The sequence below is a fragment of the Erigeron canadensis genome, chromosome 4 (genome assembly GCF_010389155.1).
Source record: "Erigeron canadensis isolate Cc75 chromosome 4, C_canadensis_v1, whole genome shotgun sequence".
In the NCBI taxonomy this organism is placed as follows: domain Eukaryota; kingdom Viridiplantae; phylum Streptophyta; class Magnoliopsida; order Asterales; family Asteraceae; genus Erigeron; species Erigeron canadensis.
Window position 1 is genome coordinate 24,589,090 of NC_057764.1, and position 23,808 is coordinate 24,612,897.

Here is a 23,808-nt window from a genome sequence, read left to right on the forward strand (position 1 = left end):
CTTGAAAACAGAATTACAGTTCTTATATTACAGTTCTTATCTTTTTTAAGTGGGGGCAAGTGGCTTTTAAAAAAACACCACCTCCACGCGATGTATGCCATAGATGCAAAACCCCAATTAAAATTTTAGGTCTAGATGATTAGATAATTATCAAGAACGAGATAGATCACTTGTATTTTTTAAATTTCAGATTTACTCGAGTGATCACATGTATTTGAAGATTAACGAACTACTCTAACCATGTAAGTAATTTAAAAACTTTCAAATGTATGGATCTTTAAAGTTTTTTGGTTACATTGTCAATGATGTATATATATATAGGGAAAAATGAAGGTGGTGCTGTTATGCACCCAAGTTGAATGAAATTTCTTTCACATGTTGATAATTTTGAAAACTTTTTTTTTTTTCGAGAACCTTTGAGAACTTTTCAAATCAAGCCCAACCGATTATTATTCTATACATGAAAATTGTTTTTTGAATGTTTTCTGAATAACTTATATGTAATTTTAAAGTTTATAATTGTGTGGAGGCATGGATTATGATCCGCTATACAATTATGTGGAGATTTGGATTCTTGATCACATGTGCACGAACATTGTTATGATTACATGTGATCAACTTGCATACATGTGATCATAGCAATATTCGTGCACATGTGATCAAGAATCCAAATATCCACATAATTGAATAACGGATGATAATTCATGCTTCCACACAATTATAAACTTCAAAATTACACATAGGTTATTCAGAAAACAGTCAAAAAACAGTTTTCATGTAAAGAACAATCATCGGTTGGTCTTGATTTGAAAAGTTCTCAAAGGTTCTCGGAAAAAAAAGGTAACTTTACCCTATATATATATATATATATAATTATTAAAACGGTAGGAATTCGAACGATTCTAAGGCATCTTCAACTAAAAGTTATCTTATAACATTGCCACATGGGATAAATCTTATGTGGCATCTCCACATATAATTTGATAATATTTTCTATTCTTAGAAAAAATTTATTTAAAATATTAAAAAGTAATTGACTTACCTAATTTCTAATGCTATATAGGTATTAAAATCTATTTATTTTAGCTAAAAATTTGGTTCTTTTTTCTAACCAAAATTGAAGATCACGTGTAATTAAATGCATCATCGATAGCTACTTTGATTATTGAAACATGGACCTACGTATAATAAAGTGTATATTAGAATTAGAAATTTTATTTATCTAACTTTTTATTTTATTAAAATAAGTATTGGGTTGTTTTTAGATTTTTATGTATGTAATTTGGTTGTCTTTTTTGTTGATTTATAATCATTTATAAAAATCGATTACCATTTTGACATACATACAATAAGACATATTAAGATACTTTTTGAGTTTCATTGTTGCTATGTATTTTATTGAAAATATATTATAATCTTTCTTTATAACGTGTGTAGTCGAGTCCAGATTCAATGCATGTTGTTTAATGTTTTTTTTAACCGGTTTTACGATATTTTAATTAGCCGCATATCGTGTGGGTAAAAGACCTAGTGTGTATATATATATATATATATATATATATATATATATATATATTTGTTGAACCCCACCGTAATGCACGAGGGCTATATTCTAGTTCAAGAATAAATTTAGAGAGTTTGGTTCCCTTAAACTAATGTACTTATAATAGTGATATGACAAAAGTATACTTCATTTAAACTTAAAGCTACATAATTGAATTGTTAAGTCAAAACTTTATGGTTGTTAAAGTGACACTCAGCAAGATAGCCTAACAAAATTATGTGGCAAACTAACAATCCTAGTTTAAACTTAAATAGCTTAGTAACCCGCGTATTACGCGGGCAGATAAAAAAAAATTTTCTTTAATTTACCGAAAAATGTTTGTAAAAAAATGTATATATATAAAACTTAAAAGAAAGCATGTAACCCATTCATATGTAGCAAATTAAAATATTTAAAAGTGAAAATATTTAATGAAGGAATAGAAAATCAATATTTAATTAGATATAATGTCATAAATTAATTAAATAAAAACAAATAATTAGTAAGAAAATATCTCACAATGACAAGTAGGTTTTCCTTTAATAAAGATGACATCATCACAATTTTTTTTTATTTATATAAGAGATTTAGTCTAGTGACCACGAGTAACGAACTAAGCAAGTTTTAGTTATGACTTATGACAGATAATCTGATACTATATTTTGATCCTACAGTTTAGTATTTTGGGTTTTCATACAATAATTAACAAAATCATAAGCTTATGAATTGCTTTCTTTGTGCTGCAAAATCCCGGTCAAATCTTGCAATTAGTTTTGTTTATATTTAATTTTGTCAAATCATATCTTTCATGTTTTGTCTAATGTCTATGTCTAAAAATTTGTTCTAATATGATCTAAATCTTATCCCTTATCTCTTATTCCTTGTAGCTTTTGTAACTTGGTAGCAAATTTTCCTAATGTTTTCTAACTATAAAAAACTATTGGCAGTTGAAAATCCATTTAAAATAAATTTATACAATGTAAATGAAATTTTGTCATAGACCAAAAAAAAAAAATCGACAATACTAATGATGGTGATAGCAACTGAGAACAACTTGATAAGAGGTAAAATGATAATTAATTGGGATAAAAGAAGCAAAAATGTTAGAACATTTTTAGAATAAATAAATTAACCCCTTTTTGTAGTTTTGACATTAAAACAATTTCCTAATATTTTATTTTTTGTTACGGAGTTAATTTAGTTGGAACTTTAGCGGATAGCGGGTATTTTACCCACCTAATTTCCTTTGATGTGTGGCATCAAGATGAGATGTCAGCCATCCCTCCCTTTATGACTCACTCTTTCTTTCTTTTTCATTCTAAGATCTTCTCCTCAATTTCCATTCTAACTAATTCTCATCATTTATTCAATCCAAATATCCTTCAAGAAATTAACAATAAACCATATAATAGTGAAGAGTTTTAATTTGGGAAAATTGAGAGTGTGTGGGTAGTGTGGACTGAATTTCAAGAAGAAAAAGAGGGAAGAAAGTGTGATTATAATCTCAATTTAAGTTACTTCCTTCAAGGTAAGATTCCTTTAATCTAGTTTTAATTGTTTTGAGAATTAGGGTTCATGAAATACCTAATTTGGGGGGTTTTGATGGGATTGAGATTATGTATAGTTTTTTCCAAATTTATATACATTAGTGTTTTGTTATTGAGTTTCATGATGAAAATTATTAGAATGAATGAAGTCAATAAAACCCAAACTTTGTAAAAGTGATGACTTTGTTAGTTAAGTGAAATGGTGATGATAATGATGATGATGATGAACTAAATTCACCAAATGAAGGTTTGAAAATAAGCAACTCAATGACAAAATAAGATAATTATGGGTTAGGAATGCTAGTAAAATGTTAGTATGGCTTAGTGAGTTAGCCAAGAAATGTGAATAAAGTCTTATATGTATATTGTGATGATTAGCTAGGTTGAAAGCTTTGTCAATTGTGTTGTGGCTATCTTGATTGTTGTTTGTCGCGAAGTAGGTGAGTAAATTTGCATACTCTTATATGTGCGTTGGGTCGATTACCATCTGATGGTGGATTCCATGTGTGGTAATCGATTTGGCATTAGGGCCTAATTTTGAGGACGGGGCCTAAGAACCCCATAGTTGTATTGAGATGAGGCCTAAGAACCTCTTTGATTATTGTTTAGCGTATATGGATCCATGTATGTGTTTGTTAGCGCAAAAGTGAGTATGCAATTGATGGTATGACGATATCATTGGCTACATGCGATAGTCTTTTGTGTTTTTGCCCTCCTTCGTATATATATTTGTATGCAAGTTTATTCACTAAGCATTCGCTTACTTTTTAGTTATTTACCATTTTATAGGTGGTTTCGGAAGAAGGAACTAAATCTAGTTGATTTGAAGTGTTTTCGTTTGGCTTGCTAGGATCATGAAGGTATTTGCCATTCTAGAAAGAATGGTGTTTTTGGTAGACACTTAGTATCCCACTTCATTTTGGCTCATGATCCTATTGTTGTTTTGGTTACCTTGGTTTTTGGTAAAATTTCTCCAAATATGGTTAAGGTTTGGTCTTGTGACATCAAAAACAAGTATGGTTATATTGTATAAATGTCAACTTGGGTAAATGACACGTATTGATGTGTAAATGATTGTATGGTCAAATGGTCACTTGATTTATGTTGTAAATTATGTCATGTAATGGTTTGAAATCAGCTTTGATGTGTTATAGAACTTGTGTTTGAGTTTGGTGTAACATCCCGAACTTTTGTATTTGACTATTTGACCTTCCGTTAGTTAACGTTAGGTTCATTAAGTTTATGTGCCTTATATGTGATTATATGATTAAATGCTTATGTATTTAATGTGAATATGTAAATGTGATGTTTAATGAAAGTAACGAAAGTAAACGTTAAGTAATTAGGTGATTGTTAGTGTGTTAAGACTCCCGGTAGAAAGATATGCTAGGAAAACTAAGTTTAGAAGTTGAGGGGTTCTAAGTGTAACATAATGGGTTGATGGCCAGGGGTTAGTGAGCTATTAGGCAGCCCCAATTGTCACAAAACTTCTGCATCGTGTGTGTGTGAAAAACCCCCAACCGATCTTCCTCTCTTCCAAACAAGTCTTCCCTCTAGATTCAACTGTTTCGTGCCGTTTCAATCAAATTTTGTCAAGATCTTAGATCCCCTAAGTCATCTACAGGTAATATAGGTATAATCCTCTTTGAAATCTGATTGTTTGAATCATAGATGAGTATTCAACCCAGGTCATGGGGTCTGGGTTGGGTTATTTGGTTAAACGTTACCGATTTCATGTTATTCGGATGATATAATGATTGATTCATGTTGCAAAGGATTAAAGGTTTGATTGATGGATTAAAGTTGTTAAAAGTGTTGTCAAAAAGGTTAATTTTATGTTCCCAGGTTGAATTGATGGTTGGTGTTCGTATGGGATTCGATTAAAGGGTTAAAAAGTTGGTTTTTGGTCGAACTGGGCTTTTGTGCGGTGCACAGACTTTTTGTGCGGTACATAAAATCCAGTTTTCAAAAATGGATTTCTGAAGGGTGCCCGATATGCGGCGCACAGATGATATGCTCAAATTTTCTGTGACAAAATTCGTTAATTTGTGCAGTGCACAGACTTTCTGTGCGGTGCACAAATGTCTTTTCATGGTTTTATGCGGCGCACAGGATTCTTGTGCGGTGCACAAATGGGTCCAGTTGGTACTTAAGTTTTGTTTAGCTTATAGATCGATCTTATACTCATTCTAGGTTGTCGGGAGCACTTAGCAAGCACATTAAGATACTCTTAACTTGTTGGTAAGCTGTATCAAGGTAAGATACATTACTTTGACACGCTGAGGGTTCAACAAAAGCATGGTTTTTATAATTAAACTTCCCTAACGATATCTTGTTGCTTATGGGTATTCGGGATTACACGGGAGGTTATATAGGCTATGTAATTGACCATTAAGACCTGATATGCAGTCCCAATGATATGTGATATAATAATATGTAATGTCTTGCGTTGTAATGAAATGTGACACATGTTGATGATTGTTGAAATGTGCATAAATGTATGGCTTGTTCATCTAGTTCACTAGACTCTTTAAGTTGCCATATCACGTGCACGTTTAAGGGCTCAAACGTAAAAGATGAATATGTGTTATGTTTAGGTAATGTGGATACCTGAACTATATGTGATGTAAATCGAGCTCGTATATGATATGAAAGTGTTAAGCTTAACCCGTACTTGCCCTTGCCCGGTGAGTGCGTAATGTAGTTGCTTGGGTGGCTCCTTGCAACATAATTACGTGGTTTGAGTATCTCCGGGTGGAGTGATTATCCACCAATCTCTTTGAACATACAGACTACTCTTGGATCGGCTTGCCATTCCTTAACGACACTGATGGACCGCTGAAAAGCTTATCCATCCAGTCGGGTGTGAGGTTTCCGTTAGGTCGTATGACCGCCTACACACAAACTTACACCTTATATGATATGAGTGACTTATGTCACACCTGAAATGATGTTATATGTGATGATGAAAAGATGATTAGGCACGACTAAGACGAGTGATCCTATATGAATGATGTTTATGTTGTATGAGATGTTTTGTGATTATATGTGCCTTAATGATGAAATACGACTTTTAATAAGTTTTAATTGGACAAATGCTTTTATAAGCTTGTGTTATCTTACTTAGCTAATTCGTTAGCTAACACTTGTTTCTCGAAATGTGTTGTTCCCTCAGGTTTAGCAAGCTTTGAATGTTGATGAATAAAGGGCGAGGCATGGGTAAATTGCTTGAGGATGATCATAGTTTATCCGTAGTGGCTGCTCCTTTAGACTTTTGAATTATGTTGAGACGTTGTTGAATTGTAATGACTTGTGATCGGTTGTTTATGTTGGATACTGATGGATTTCCATTTAGACTCGTTTCAATGATAAGACAAGTAACATCATTTTGATGAATAAACCAAACTGAAATTATTGGTTTGGACTTTTAAATGTTTGTTTCTTTTTCTTTGACACCGTTAGGTGAAATTTTTTGGAAATCCATGTTTTAAATGATGGGTGTTACATTTGGAAAGGTTGCAAATTGGATTAATGGTCAAATTTGATGTTTGGTGTGCGCAGTAAGAGTACAGACGTAGGCACGGTTGACCGTGCTCAGTGTCTACAGTATTTTTGATTTGGTGTAGTTTTATGGGAGTACGGACGAAGAGCACGATCGACCGTGCTTGCGGCCGCAGTTCCACTGTCTTCGAGCATAAATTTTCCAAGCTTCAGTTGACGTTTTCAAGTTTGAAACTTATAGGATATGTTTATTATAACATATTAAGGTATTCTAAATTGATAGATTTTGAATTTGAACATTTTGAGTTTTTCACTTTATTTTGTCTCAAATTTTTCTAAGTATGGATTGGTCAAACAAAGTCAACTTGTATAAAAAAAAATGGTAAAGTCGAGTCGAGTCATTTCAACCTTTAATCATAAAAAAGGCATAGTTCATATAATCATTTAATCTACAAAAAAAATTTTTTTACTAACTTTGCAATTTAAGGTTAAGATACTTTTTCACTTTATGTAAATGGAATCAAACTTTACTAAAAACTACAACCAATGATGATATTATTATATTAAAAAAATGCAATCGCGTAATGTATAATGATGAGTAAGTTTATAAATAAATTTAAATTATGATTTATATACAACTAGTATTTCATTCTATACATTCAGGGTAGCTAACACTGACAATCACCGACCGCGGTTAAATATTATCTAACATTCGGGTATATAAAAATATGTTTGTTATTTTTTCTTGAATATTTAAAGTTTGAAACTTAATAATTTATAAAAAATATATATTATTCTAAAACATGATCAAATGTTGGGTATTTCATTACAAGGTAGAAAACCCAAGGACATGAAGGTAGGGATGAGCAAAAGACCTGTTGACCCGTGCCCGACCAGGAATCGATCCGAACCGGCCCGAACCAACCCGCCCGAAGCCCTAATGGGTCGGGTCACGGGTTGGACGGGTCAGGCCTGACCGGGTCGGGTGAAGGCAAAAAACGAAAAATTGTGAAGGAAACCCGTGACCCGCCGGAACCCAAACCCAACCTTCACGGTCCGGGTTTTGCTGGGTCGGGTCGGGTTTCGACCCGTGCACATCCCTACATGAAGGTTACATTACATAAGCCAAAAAACAAAAATAAACAACACATAAAATAAAAGAGAAAATTTCATTAGATCACCTTGTGGTTTGTTGTTTTATCAAATTTCACCCATATTGTTTTTTTTATTGTTATTACTTCACCATGTGGTGACTTTTTACTTCATTAGACACCTCTCTTTTTAACGTCTGTTAATGTGTCTCTGTTAACCTTCTCATGTGCACATGAGGGTATAATGGTAATTTTACACCACTAAATACCTTTTCTTCATTCACCTGCTTATCTCTTTCCTATATCTATCTATCTTTATCTAAACGGTAAGTCTATATTTACACCTTAAATCTATATACATATATTAATTTCATATGCCTATGAAAATTTTGAAACCGAGTCGTACTCCCATCTGATTCATTCATCATCAATCATCATCATATATCATTTTAGATATATACCGTCCAAAGCATGTTTTAAAAGCATTGTATTTATGTATTAAAAACTTGCACATAAGGCATATATGTAATTATGTCTTTAAAATGAGATATATATGAAAATTTTCCAATAGTTATCGGAGATTTTCATATATGTTATTTTAAAGACATAATTACATATATGTCCAAAGCATACTTTAAAAGCATTGTATTTATGTATTAAAAACTTACACATAAGACATATATATAATTATGTCTTTAAAATATGATATATATGAAATTTTCCCGATTTTTATATTCAATATGCTATAATTGCTCTCATAATTCTAAACCACCACCCCCTTATTCTTTCTCTCGTCTTTTCAGTTGCCGTTGTGCAACACCATTATAATCCCATCAGATTTATCTATCCTACTTATTCTCCATCAAATGCAGATCTACCTCTTTATATATCGAATGAAAAAAAAACTAAAACCATGTAATGGGTTGCGCTTGTTAGAGAAATCGATGGTGGTGGTGTTGCCTGAATGATGGCGGCGGCGGGGTAATGGCGGTGGTCCGATTAGTGCGTTTGATCTGCAAGTGGCCGGTGGTGGTCTTGTAGCGGAAACCCTTTTAGGGTTTTAATCTTTCGTAATTTTTTTCTGGATGGAATTAGAATCCACAGACGGTGGGGTTGGATTAGTCACCACGGTGATGGTGGTTGTAGATAAAGATTGATTAAGATGGTCGGCGGGGGTTAACAGTGGTGGTTGTAACGGCGATGGCAGCCACTGGCAGTGGTAAAGTGGTGGTGTTAGATATTGAATATGTTTTCATATATGTATTTAATGTGTATATATATAATAATATGTATGTGTATAGATTACGTATATGTATGTGTGTTATTGATGATGATGAAGAAATCAGATTCAATTTGGGTTTTGATGAAATTTTTTGATCTTTAGATTGGGTTTTGATGATTTGAAATTAGGTTTATATGTTGTAGATGAAAGAAAGAAATGTGTGTAAGATATCTCGGTGGTGGTTGTTCTTGAATATGAAGATAGAGTAAGATAGAGGTTAAGGAAATGATTTGGTTGAAAGGACTTAAATACGCACATAAAGAGGTTAACGGAGACATATTAACATTTTAACAGACTCTAAAAGGAGGGGTGCCTAATGAAGCAAAAAGTCACCACATGGTGAAGTAATAATAAAAAAAAATGACAGGGGCGAAAATTGATAAAAACTAAACCACAGGGTGATTTATATACAACTAGTATTTCATTCTATACATTCTGGGTAGCTGACACTGACATTCACCGACCACGGTTAAATATTATCAACATTCGCGTATATAAAAATGTGTTTATTATTTTTTCTTGAATTTTTAAAGTTTGAAACTTAATAATTTATAAAAAAAAAAATACTATACATTACAAGGTAGAAAACCGAAGGATATGAAGGTTACCTTACATAAGCCAAAGAGAAAAAAGAAACATCACATAAAATTTAAAAAAATATAGTAAAACAATAATAATACAGCTTAAACCAAAAGGTGCAAAATTTATCTCATCAAAAGGGCATCTTTGTCTTTTTCTCGGTCCTCAGTTATCAGTCATCACCACCAACCAATCCATCCTGACTTCTGAGTCATGATACATTGACACCCCACCAATCCAACTCTCTTCTATACAAAAACCCAACTTGTTGTTTTAACTTCCAATTTACTCATTCCAACCTCTCTTCATTTATTGTTTTCATATATCAGAGAGGAGGGCCATTATGTCATTTCACATAATATTTTATGATTAATATAATTTGGCTTAGTTGGAAGCAACAAGGGTTCCAGTTTGAACAGTTGTAGTAGTAGTAGATGATTTCTTGGTGGTGTCATTTGTTGATTTCTTTGATGAAACTTTCCATCTTCTCCTTTCTTTTGCTTCATCACTTTCAATTTGTTCTTGTCTACATTCTTGGCTACAAAATGGAGTATTCCCTCTGTAACACAAAAAATATTGATGTTAGAAACACATTAAAGAGGTATGTAATATGTTGCAATATATTATTACATGAAATGGTATCGATCATCATCTTTATTTAAAAAATACAACCTTGAACCTAATTTATTTAAGCATATATTGCCATATAGTATTCTTTTTCTTGGTGACAAATCTTTGTGACAAATTAGTATCTTACAAAACATAGTACAATCATTTATGCATAATGTACAAGTTTCATTTAACTTTTGAAAGGCTGTCTAAAAAGTTTTGACCTTTATACTGGAATATTCTTGGGTAAATAGTACCTATATTTTGCATATAGTACAACCCTTTCAAGCAATATATGTAATCATTCTTTTTTTAATAATATTAAAAACTGGTTGAATCTTTTTTTGTACAGGATTAATGAATCTAGTCTTTCATAACAATATGATTTTATTTTCACATGAACTAATTGATCTCTACATAAAATATTGGATCTTGTGATTTAGTCATGAATATTGAACTTTGTTGTAATTTACCAAAATACCCTCTAAAGATACAAAAACTCACATGTTACATGATACAAAATTTTACTATCTACTAGTTACACAGCACTTGTATGCATATGTTTTTCACTTCAATGTGATTTTTGTTTTGGACAAAGCATAATTTATACAGCCTAATGTACAAGTCAACAATGCACATATTGAGAAAAAAAGGTAAACTTTGTTGTTTTAAAAACATGGTTTATACCTGTACATGAATATGTCACTATTGTGACCAAGTGGCTTAGAACAAAGAGTACAAGCTTCAAGAAAATGAGGCTCTTCGTAACCGGCGTAAGATAGCACATCAGACCTCATCGTGTGTAAATTTTAGAGGGGGTTATAGTCAATGCTAATATGAGCGAGGGTGCGTAGGTTAAAGATCAAGGGACTGTGGGAAGGGAATTCTTGCAATGAAAATGTGGTGATTTATAGACTTTTGGAGGAGAGGTGTTTGGGATTGGGTGTGTGAGGGTGCATGGACCATTTGTGTGTGCTAAGTTGTTTAGATTAATGACACGTGACGATGAAAAATGGGTCCATAAAGTGTTCTAGAGTGGTCTGTGAAACAGTGGATGATGGATAATAAAAAAACCGCTTTTGCTTTCCAAAATTCAAGGGGCCTGAATCTAGTGGCAAAAACACTTTAATTATTTAAGGTGTTTTTTTCTCTTTTATTTGTGGTTTGGTCCTTTGGGTTTGTGTACTTACACATTTTGCATGCCTGAACTTTTGTATTTGATGGCACTTTTGGGTCACCCCATGGTCCCATATACAGCTTTGTATCTAAAACGTATACCACATAGAATTTATATTTGGTGAAAAACATCCTCACACATGAAACACATAATATATTTTCTTCACTTGTATCTGACAAGACTTGAATTTGTGATCTTAAAGTGTTCATCTTGTGAGTTTATCTAATCACATGATGACAATATCAGTTAATCTATGATTAATTGGTTATTTGATAGCATTTTCATGATGAATAAATATAGTTCATTATTTGTGATGAAAATAGCTGTTCAATTTACATCCAAAACTTGTAAAACATAAGTTAGATTATTTGTTTTAATTGGAATATACAAAAATTTTAATCAGAATTACACCTGAATTAAAAAAAAAAACTTTTTCTTATTTTTTTTTTATAAAGCTGAATATATGTTTTATAGATTAAAAAATGATATTTGATATTAACATTCCATCAAAATATATATTTTGTTATTGCTTTATGATCTATTAAGGCCCCTCGTAGTAAGCCCTTGACGAGCTCGTCATGGGGTTGTTCATGCCTGTTCGCAAAATGACATTAATGCTAGCATGCTGTTCTTGCTCGTCGTTTTCCCATCCATTCATAATTCCGAACAAGGTGGACGAGGTGGTGGTAGGTCATGCATATTGTTTTGTGTTATTTTTCTTTTTGTATAGAATAAAAAAAGTTTAGGAAGAACTGAGAAAGATGTTTTAATGCTAGGGGTAGTTCTTAAATTAGAACATGCTGACGTAACATTTAGGAAAATGTGAAGAAGAGATTTTTAAAGAACCTTATTAAGATAGGCCTAACAATCTTTTTTTAGGGCTAACAATCTTGATAGTGTTGGGTTATATAACTATTATCAAATCAAATCACAAAGCACGTAGCGGAATATAAAATCTATGTAGTTAATTAATTAACCAAGATAGAAAACGTGTACCTTAAATTGGAGAGAATAAAGCAAGAAACCTTATAATAACGTTTAAATTCAACCTCTCTACGATCACACACACAACGTTGGAATGTATGTATGCTAGTACCTTGATCACGAATTCACAACTCTTTGTGTATTCCCTTTAATGAAGTCGAACCAAAACCCCTTTGCCTTTAATCTCACAAGTCGATAATTACATGATGAAAGAAAATAATAATATTTTCTTTACAAGTTTTGACTAGTTCAAGAAACAAAGTGAATTGCTTTTGTATTTGAGATTTCGAATACTTCATACAAAAGTATTGTTTTGGTTTCTCACGGCAATCAAGGAAAGAGAGAGATGGATTATTAGGGTTTTACAATTAAACCATTAGATTATAGCCCTCTATATATAAGGATATATTTAGGGTTCAATAACTTAGTGACCAAGTTTAATCAAAGCCCTTAAAAGGCTTCTCAAAACCGGCCCCCTTTAGGGAATTAGGGTCCAACACTAATTTCCTAATTTCACATTTAATCCTCCTTCTAATTAATTTAAATACAATTAATCCTTTAACTTATTTAAATTAATTATTCCGTGATCAAATTAATCAATACATTACATTTAATATATTAATTAATTATAGTTACATTCACATTGAAGTGTGACCTCGTAGGCTTAAATACTTTCCGGACATACGTTCATTTTACGTGATCATATTCTAACAGATAGAACCATTTCATTTTTTTTCCTATTATAATAGTTGTAATTCTTGTATTTATGCCGCGCACATACATCAAATACTTGTAAGTCAATTTGCACTTTATTGTGTCCCCCTCCCCCACGATAAAGTTCACACAATGTGACATAGAAATGTTGTAATTATTGATTGATGAAAAAGTAGAGAAAAGTTTTAGTCATATACCAAACTTTTTTAACAATCAGGGGGTGAACCGGTGAAGCTTAGCTAGGTTGCTTATTCAACAACTGTTTATCTTTTATATTCTACAATCATTTAGTAGTTAAGTACCGAACTACCGATTAATATATACTATTAATATTATTTAAATTATATTTGTGATACCAACTCTATAATCTGAGACTGCTAGGTGTAACAATATATGGGTATTCTTAATAATTTATATTATAGTTATAGTTATATATGTGGTTGGGAAAATATAGTGAATAATAATGCAAATAAGAAAAGGTCAAATGCCTATCATGTCGTTTTCCGTAATTCTAAATTCTCCCACATTGGAGATGACGAGGCGTAGGCCATATGGCATATATAATAATTTCAAAACTACTTATTCATATAATCATATGAGTTGGATTCCCCTTAATTATATTTGCTATACATTGCCAACATTATTATTGTGTTTTTTGATATTGATATAATACCACGTCTTTTCATTGATCGCATTTTGATATGGTACAATACATATATTTCCTAATGGTCATATTGTGTTCATCACAAGAACCAGAATATCTAATATTCCAATCATATTCGAATAAAAGAAATTCCTAATTCTCAGAACTTAATCATACTGATAATTATTAAATCCACATCGAACAAAATCATTCATTAAAGGACAAATTATGGAATTACGGTTAGTTGCGCATTATATCATGTCCCATACGATATAATAAATGTTTTATATTTATATGAACGTATGGATACTTTAATAACGTAATGTCTAGTTTTGTTTGAAGATTTATTCACTTAAATCTTAATAGCTAACAATCGAGTAATGCCAATTGTGTATTTTTTTTTTATTTCCGAAACAATATATAAACTAAGATAGTTTCATGAACCACAAATACTTTGTCTCGTGTTTGTTTCCAACAGTTGAACTTATATTTATAATGTTATAAGTATACAATTCGTAAAACTATTTCTTCTTGAAGGTTGGTCTATTTGTGAAATTTATGTAAACTTAATGGACTATAAAACGTAAATACATAGAAATACCAGGCACTATTGAGACACTTGTCCAGTGGGCCAGTGGCATTGGCCTCTGTTTTCAATGTCATTGTCTCCCCTGCCCGAGACCCGTCTGCCCGTTACGGGTAGTTGTATGTTTTTTATTTTTATTTTCTATTAAACTATTATTCGAAATGTGCTTTTACTTGGGACCAAGGTTGGAGAACTCGTGACTCGGACTCGATTCGGCCTCGGTGAGGGGAGAGTCGGGAGTTTTTGGAGACTCAAACTCAACTCGGGGAGAACGGAATTTTACATACAAACATAAGTTTTTGTGAAATTATATGTAACAGAACTTTAAAAATATCTTTCAAACTTCAAATTTTAGCATAATTGTTTAAATACGGTAACATAATAATTCAAAACGTGAAAATTAAACGTATGATTAGTTGATAGAATCACATTTCATCATCATTTTGTGCGTATCGAGGTAAGAGAACTTGTGACTCGGACTCAACTCGGCAAGATGAGGAGTCAGAAGTTTATTTTGGGTTCTCGGCCGACTCGGGGGAGTTTTACAACCATACTTGGGACTACGAAGTACGAACAGGGCAAAAGTTTAGTGTCACAAATTGAATCTTTGTCAAAATTTGGTAAGTTTCTAGCCAATAAGAAGATTACACATATACATGCCAATTCTTGTCAATTTTTTGCCAAATACTTGCCAAATTGCATGTTATAGTGCCAATTTTTGCTTGAAAGATTTAAGAAACAATCCTAAACTTTTATTAAACTTAAAAAACACAATACAACTTAATAAACATTACATTTATTTAAATAATAAAACACACAAATACTTATAAATCTTCAAACATCGGCTCATCCACAAAGTACATAGACATCAATCTCTCATGAGCCGTGTGCTGATATCTCCATATAAATTTTCGTGTGTTTGTAGAAGAAGAAGATGCAGTGTCTTCTTCTAAGGCAGCAAGAACAAAGAAGCCAAAAACTCAAAGCCGCCGGAAGACGACGACAACAACAAGAAATCGAAACTTTCGAATTCAGGGATTATTGTTTCGGGTAGTTGTTCGTCGTCCGACATTTTACCTGATGAAATTTGATAATATGTGATAGTATGTTTGGTGTTTGATATTATGTTTGTTGTTTAATGGTATGTTTGTTTTTTGGTTGTTTGATTAATGTTTATGTATGTATATATAGAAGTTGGAAAAAGAATAAGAAAAAAAAAAGTTTCACAACCACTCCTAACATTCACTTTTTGGCTAAAAAAAAGGTCAAAAGAGACGCTCCCAACATTCACTAGCATCAGCTAAAACTAGCCGATGTAGCTTGCCAGAATTTGCCGATGTAACTTACCGATACTAGCCGATGCATGTATTATAGGCTTGCCAAATAGGTAATGCTTGCCGATCCTTTTTGCCGATAAAACTTGCCGACTATACCTATACCCCTACTTAAGAGTTTACGAATTATTTATTTATTTAGTTATTTAGTGATATATTCGTTTGTGTTTTTGTTTTGTTAGATATAAACTGAAAAAAGAGATAATTTCTTTCGATTAGCAAAATAAATGAATACGAACTAACAGATGCCTCGTTGATTCATTTATGTTCGTAAATATCTGATTACCTGTTTGTATATTTTAGATGAAGCTAATTTTTATATTGAAAAATAGGATGCTTACATATTCACATTTAGACACGAAATTTAATTACTTGCATTTTACATTATCAATCTAACGTTTATAGACTCGTTCCATCGTACGAATTCATTTTCATAATCTATCTAATAGATTTAGATACATGATTTGCTATAGATTCATATGAAAATTTACACAAATCACGATATAAAACTACATAAAAATAAAGACAATAAATCGCTATTTGTCATCTCAATTCACCTTCAAACCCATCATTTTAACTATTTTTAGGTGGGTGTAGTCGGTAATGAAGCTATGTGGTGATTAAAGGGGACCATAACAACCCTCAATATGTATTAAATTATATACTTTTGTATTATATTTATGTTTTAAATTAAAATATCATGAAAATTATTCACCGATATTAATATAAAGTCATTGTTCCGTTGCTTTGTGGTACCTTCACTTATATTTGTTGTTCATTAAAAACAATAATATTATAGTTGGAATGTGAAAGTAGGATTACGGCTTCTTTTTTTTTTATCCGTATATTTCAACCTTTAGTTAGGATTTTTTATGTGCATTCACTCCCAAAGTCCCACCCCCTATGTTCGATCATTAACAAAAAAAACATTAAACATTAAACACTAGAATTATAGAGAAGGCAGCGAAGCACCAAATAATAATTACACTACGACAATACAATATATGTCATGCTTCAATATAAAGGAAAAGGAAGCTTCTACTTTTATGGTTCCCTGAAACGTTATCGCTTTAGGTGAGTCATCACCATATTTAACGGCTAAGATCTCTGTAGCTTCTATAATCTACCGCTGCTATGCATCACTCAGATTCCATTTCCTTATTTTATTATTGCTTTTTAAAAATATTATAAGGCACTTGATCCTATGTACGTGTTGTAAAGATTTTATTAAAAGTTTTACAAATGCGGGCACGTGTAACCTTTTTGTTTGTCTTCAATTTTGACCGTACAACAACAATATCCAATTAATCGTTATCATGTATTTTATTCGTTCTATTTTGTAAACGAGCATCGTGTATTTAAGTGTTTTTCTTTAATTACAATGAAATTTATTTCAACGACTCGTTAATATCATATATTTTTAATCGAAATATGTAAACTTTAAGAGAATTATAGATACTGAAGAAAAATCAATAAAAAAAAAATATATGACATAGAATCCTACATTAAAATGACATAAACCAGATACCTCGTTAGTAAAATATATATTACGGAGTATTACGATATAACCATTGGAAAAGTATAGATAGATATTTTATTTTTTTCACGATCTCGGATTTGTGCGAGTGTGTTCACACCCCAAACATGAATTTAAAAGCGCTAGCTATATGGTGCAAATCGTCATGCTTTCTTATTTTATCATTTTATGTGCATTATACTCGCCCCATGTCATACGTGAGCATTAATATATATTTTTTTTATAGGTGTGCATCCAATTATTTTTTGAGTGATTATTATTTCTAATTTATTTACCATTATAATTATAATACATAAGCAAGTAATTATTAAGCAATAATATATTCCTCATTAATATGTGGAAGTGAGTCATCATAAGCATCATCACATGTCATGTAGCTAGCAAATTGGCGATTCTTTTAAGTTTTCAACGTACTCATCAATCACTATTAAAAAACACTTTATTTTAGTTTAAACATGACATTTAGTCTTTTACCTTAAAAATTGACAACTTCCTCAAACATAGTTAAAAGGGTTATATGTATGAGTGAAGAATTACACGCATAACATGGTGTGACAGTAACGATGTGAGGTGAAAAAGATTGGTGATGATAGCGGCAATTGACGATGGTGGTGATTCCGCCTAGTTGTGCATGTAAATGGTATAAAGAGACTCGAGAGTTTGGTAGGTAATTTAGAAGATTAAGGATATATGGTGTATAAATGTAAGAAGATAATATGGATATTTCAAAATATGAATTTCAAAACATCCAAAATTAAAACCGCATAACGCTTTATAAGTAGTTAGAAGATAAGAGTACTTGTATAGCCCTATTTATTAATCAAAACAATTCTTTTTGCTGATGTTATAAATATAAAAAAATTATATTTACATAGTTATATTATTTATTATAACAAGAAATCAATTAAATAAATTATTAGAATTTAACAAAGATTATTGATTATATACAGAGCTATACGTTAAGTTTTTATTATTTAACTTTTTCGGTTATAATAAGAACACTATCAATTTCTTTTCTTTTTTTTTGATCGAGAGACTATGTGATCAAAACCATCAATGATTACTTCATCAACGTTATGGGCTTTTCCTCGCTTCTAAATCTACTGTTTGCATGGGCTAATAAAGTAATTTGCCCACCACTTTTGATTATATAAAAGTGAAGTACCTAAGTGTTTATCCTAGTTTTAAGGAGGCGATTATTTATATAGGGCTTAAGTATTGTAAAACAACTATTAAGATAAAACAAATGCAATAAGATCTTGACCTTTAGATTATGGTTAAATTGATGCACGGAGATTCACGAAGCAATTGATGCACGATGATTTTTATGATGCACGGTGATTTTCAATGAAAAAAACTATTGTTTTATTTGTTTTACTTAATACTTGTTTTATTTTACCTAAAACCTATTTATATAATCTTATAAAGACTACACAATTTTCTTGTTGAAAAATTATCTTTAGATAAGAGAATTTACCGATATATCTTTAATGATTAAATTATATTATCATTATCTTAATTTTTAAAATATTTCTATTAACATTTTACAACAATTACTTTTACGTCAATTATCTACACCACTTGTCACCGCCACCAACATCACAACCACTACTACCAATCGTCGCCATTTCATCGGTTGTCACCGCCGCATTACGTAGATATTATGCTAGTTAATATGTAATCGTCTTTCTTATACCCAAATTTTTATACGTACTTGATCATGTTAATCATAGACAAAAAGACAATGCTTAACTGTCTAGATTTTTTTCATGATATTTGATCCGCATATATAAGAAAAAAATAATGATAAGTGAACTTTTAAGTCTATCAAATAAAACTTCATTCTTTCCCTTTTTTATGCATGGGTTTACTAAACAAAGCTCTAAAGATTTTTTTTAATATGCATTAAATAGTTGTATATTTATCATAAAAATTACTGTGAACTTTTGATATAGAAGTCTTAAGGACTTCATTTAATTTTTTCTTTCTTTTGAACTAGTAACTTAAGACTTTCAATTAATTAGTTAACTTTTAAACCGACTTCAACTTTAGACCGACTATGTTTTATTAATTCAATGATCATATCGATATCAAAATGAGAGTCATGTGGAAACTGGAAAGGAGTTTATTGCTATTTGAGACATATAAGTAATTCCATTTTCATCTATGTCTCCAAAGATTAGAACAAACATTCCACTTGATTACTTGAATATGTTCTCATCTAAGTTAAATATATTAGACTTATGCCCGCGCAATGCGACGACGGTGGGGTAGTGATGACGGAGGTGGTGGTGGTGACGGTAGTGGGGCGGTAGTGAGGACGGCAGTGGGGACGGCGAGACGATGATGGTAGTGAATGTAAAAGTAGTTGATATTAAAGGTGGTATTGAGTTATTTTAAGTGTTGGAGGATCTATACCTTAAATTGTTTCATTAAGATTATTATAGGTATATTTAGATGGAGTTGTTTAAATTAGTAAATGAAGGAGAAAAATATTTTTATTTTTCAAAGACGGAAAGTTTAAGGAATAAAATTGTGTGTATAAGTATATTTCATAAAAAAGAAAATCTCCATAAATAATAATTATACTAGTACTGTTTTAATATACCTTTATTTTCATATATATATATATATATATATATATATATATATAATTATTAAAACAGTAGGAATCCGAACGATTCTAGAACCTCTAAAAATTCAAAGCTATTTTATAAAATTGCCACATAGGATTTTAATCTATATGTCAACTCTATATTCTTTTTCAATATAAAAACCAAAAAAATAAAAATAAAAATAAAATTACTCCTATGTACATGACAAAAAGTTAATGAAATTAATCTTTTCCTTTGATTTTTTCCTAAAATGAGACATTATTTTTGACAAATATATTGTTTATTTTTATTTTATATATTCTTTTTAAACAAAATCAAATTCCAAAGACAAATGTTTATATGCAACTTGATAAATAAAAAAAATTCTTAAATAGGTTTTCATCTATTTTAGTAATTTTCTTCCTCTTCACATCCAATATGCAAGGTACATGGTTTACTTTGTTACTTTTCATGTCTTTTAAAATATGTTGTTATTTTTATCTTTCTTAATTGATTAGGACATCAGTATTATTTGTTATTTTGTTCGGGAGCAGATTTCAGGTTTTGGAACGGTCATTCCAGATTAGATTGGGTTTAAGTTTCATCTCACAAAAGATTTAAATTACAACGAATGGTCTTCTTATAAATTGAGATTTTTTGCTAGGTGATGTGTATACCAACAACCTTATTTTTCATATCCTTCCACATGGGTATATGACATTAAGCCATTCTTTATTTTATCTTATGATTTGTAAAAGGCTTACAATATAGTATTTTATAAGATTAATAACTTACAAATTCATATTGATGCATGGTGGTGTTTTTAAGGTTGTTGTGTCATGTGGTGGTTGTTCTACAGAAGTGGACGAGTCTTTATAGATTGGAAGCTTTGTTGATCATCCTTTCTTCTAATAATGTGTTTACCAAAGTTATTCATGAAAATTTGATACATGACCACCAAAAAAAGATGGTTCACTATTTCAATTTTATATGGAATTAGTTTGGAGGTTTTTATGGGGAAGGTTGATAAGTTGTAAGATGAGTAGATGACCCCTCACATCATAGTTAACTTCAAAGATCATAGGTACATACTCTTCTTTTTTTTTTATTACAAATATTAAAGAACGTAAATGATGTTATATATTAATTGGTGTGAATAGGTTTTTCGTTGAAATCTAAATGTGTTTTTGTTATAAAAATGTTTGTGGATATTTCTATTTTTGAAGAAAGTTCTTTAAAATATATGTAGTTTTACTTATTTGCTTTTATTATTAGCTTATGTATATTTTAGAGCGTCTTATTATTTTTTCCCGTTTTTATGCAAATATTCTTGAATGAATTAATGTGGTATTATTTCTTTCCTGCATATATATTTTTAAAAGCATTTTGATAATGATATATTTATTATATCCATATTTAACATTGTTTTGTTTATATTCATGTGTTTACAAAATAATTAAGAAATAAATGTATTGAACTAATTAAACAACATATTAATTATTGCGTATGTCTACATCAAAGGATTTAAATTAGCACTAATTGAACATTAATTTATAGTAATCCGCGCATTGCGCGAGGTAAAAGACCTAGTATATATATATATAGTCAATATAGGGAAACCTTAAAATAAGAACCTCTATTTTTGTAGAAACTTTAAGAATCTTTTTTATAACTAGTTATTTTTGTAGTAAAAAATTATGCATTTGATTAATAAGTATTAATAATAAAAAGAGTTCCATGATTATCTCCGTCAGTTACATAATCCATCAGATTTTCTCACTTTCCTAGAGAACTATCACGCTTTTAAAAATTTGTATCTTCATCCAATCTCATACGTCTCACCACTTAAAACAAACAATACTAACCTTTTATTAATTAAAATTCCATTCTAGAAACATGGTGAAAGATAATTAACCTGAAACACAACTATCAGTGAATTTTAAAACCCAACTACATGATGTTTAATTCTAGATCGACGTACGTTGATGATGAGTATGAATCAATTGTTAAATGGTGGAAACCATGACCTTTCTACTCGTTCACTTATGAACAAATTAATGAAAACATGACATTCTTTTAAGCTCATTCACTTATGAACAAACTTCATTCGAAAACCCAACTACATGATGTTTAGGATGTTGATGATCTTTACATGTTTAATATCTTCACTCTGCTCGTTCACTTATGAACAAACTTCAAAAGGCCCCGTCACATATGAACATGTGATAATCGCATCACATTTGAACATAGGAATCACGTATGAACAAATTAAGTACCGTACATCATATGAATTGAACAATATAATCACGTAGGAACAAACTAATCCACATACGAATAAAGTAATCACATATGCTCGAACAAACTAATCGCATATGAACTAAGTAATCACATATGCTCGAACAAACTAATCACATACGAACAAACTAATCACGTATGAACAAATAATCGAACACAACGTTTTTTTTTTTGGCAGACAAAGATCCAAATTATCACAAAACTTCTATACTGAATTCACAAATGAACATATATTATTAGCTATATATTTTTCACGAATCTGAGTTCATGTTTACAAATTAATGCTAAGTGATTAATGATGGGTATTTTGATTTTATTAACTTGCTTCTCAAGATCGTCTGGTTTGGGTGCTTCACGAGTTTTACCGATGATGGAGTTGAATTTGAAAACAATAAAAAATAAAATTAAGGGATTTATAACTAATGATGATTAGATGCAAATTGAAATGGTATTTTTTAACTTCTAAAAAACTTATTTATGAATTGACATTCATACCCTTATAGGCGTTTTACACCATGTCCATCATTTATTAGTTTACGGATATTACAAAATGGCCATCGATCATATTACACCCTTGATTAATTAAATCCAATGGTTCCAAATGGTTCTCATGGTTTCTATAAAAATAGAGGTTCTCAATATAAGGATTGTATATATATATATATGGGGAAAGTGAAGGTGGGGTTGTCTCACACCAAAGTTGGATGAAAAACCCCTCACATCTTATTTTTTATTCCATAAAATTCATGGGGGTCCCATCATCTATTAATTATACAAAAATTATTAAAATTTATTATGTGAGTAATTTTTCACCTAAGTTAGATGTGTCACAACCTTATATACAATTGTCAATTTATAACTTTCGAACATAATATAATAGTCCATGAGTGGGGTGGGGGCATGTAAGCACAACCTAGTTTAAATATTATATATGTTTACCGGTAAAAGGCTTTTAGCCATAGTTTTCGACTCGTAAATCTCGACTCGACTCGTAAATCTCGACCCGACTCGAAATCTGATTTTTTGACTCATGACTCGAAACGTGACTTGAATCGTAAGAGTCAGGATATTTGAAAATATGGTATTTTTATAATTATGTGCAAGTATTTATTGTAAACATATTGTAATGTGTTAATGTATTAAGCTAAAAATAGAAGATACTATTAAAATCAAATCAAATTTAAAAGCATATAATAGAGTTATGTTTAAAAAAAATTAAAAAATTATTTTGTGACTCATGACTTGGAACATGACTCGGACCGACTCGCACCACAAAACACGAGTCATGTTATGAGTCTAGAGTAAAGCGAGTCATCCCATCGAGTCGCCTCGTTTACCCTTTGTTTTGACTCGACTCGTACGAGTCAACTCGTACGAGTTTGACAACTATGCTTTTAGCCCAATTAATAAACCTTAGTTTAAATATTGGGAAATGATTAATCTTTCTAATATAATAGCCTAAAAATCCTTTTAATTTTTAGATGAGTACATGTGGAAAAATAAGGGAGTGAGATTAGAAAAAAGAATTAGTGTATCCGCATGTCATCATCTAAAGCTATTAGGAGGATTTTTAGGCTAATTTGTTAGGAGGATAAATTATTTTCCTTAAATATTTTGTTTAATATGGAGTATATAAATGAGTTATCCAACTATTTCTATAGTTTTTCGAACAAAAATGCTCCTTTCGTCCAATTTTAGTTGTCATGATGACTAACTTTGACCGTAAATAACTTTGTTTGTAATACCGGTCAATTAAAACTTCGGTCATAGTTTAGTAGCCCACGGACGGGTC

At 30.9% G+C, this 23,808-nt stretch overlaps 1 protein-coding gene and 1 long non-coding RNA gene across 2 annotated transcripts; one reads left to right on the top strand and one right to left on the bottom strand.

The window, feature by feature from the left end:
* Nucleotides 1–2,868: 2,868 nt before the first annotated feature.
* LOC122594991 lies at nt 2,869–6,375 on the top strand. The gene is made up of 3 exons (XR_006323174.1): nt 2,869–3,071; nt 3,880–3,950; nt 6,266–6,375. It is a non-coding gene; the product is annotated as an uncharacterized LOC122594991 (long non-coding RNA).
* A 3,143-nt stretch (nt 6,376–9,518) lies between these two features.
* On the bottom strand, nt 9,519–11,043 carry LOC122596403 (FCS-Like Zinc finger 3). Its single transcript, XM_043768974.1, has 2 exons — nt 10,840–11,043; nt 9,519–10,102 (listed from the first exon to the last, which is right to left on the bottom strand). The coding sequence occupies exons 1-2, from the start codon at nt 10,947–10,949 to the stop codon at nt 9,928–9,930; spliced, it is 285 nt and encodes a 94-aa protein (XP_043624909.1). The 5' UTR covers nt 10,950–11,043; the 3' UTR covers nt 9,519–9,927.
* Nucleotides 11,044–23,808: the final 12,765 nt, after the last annotated feature.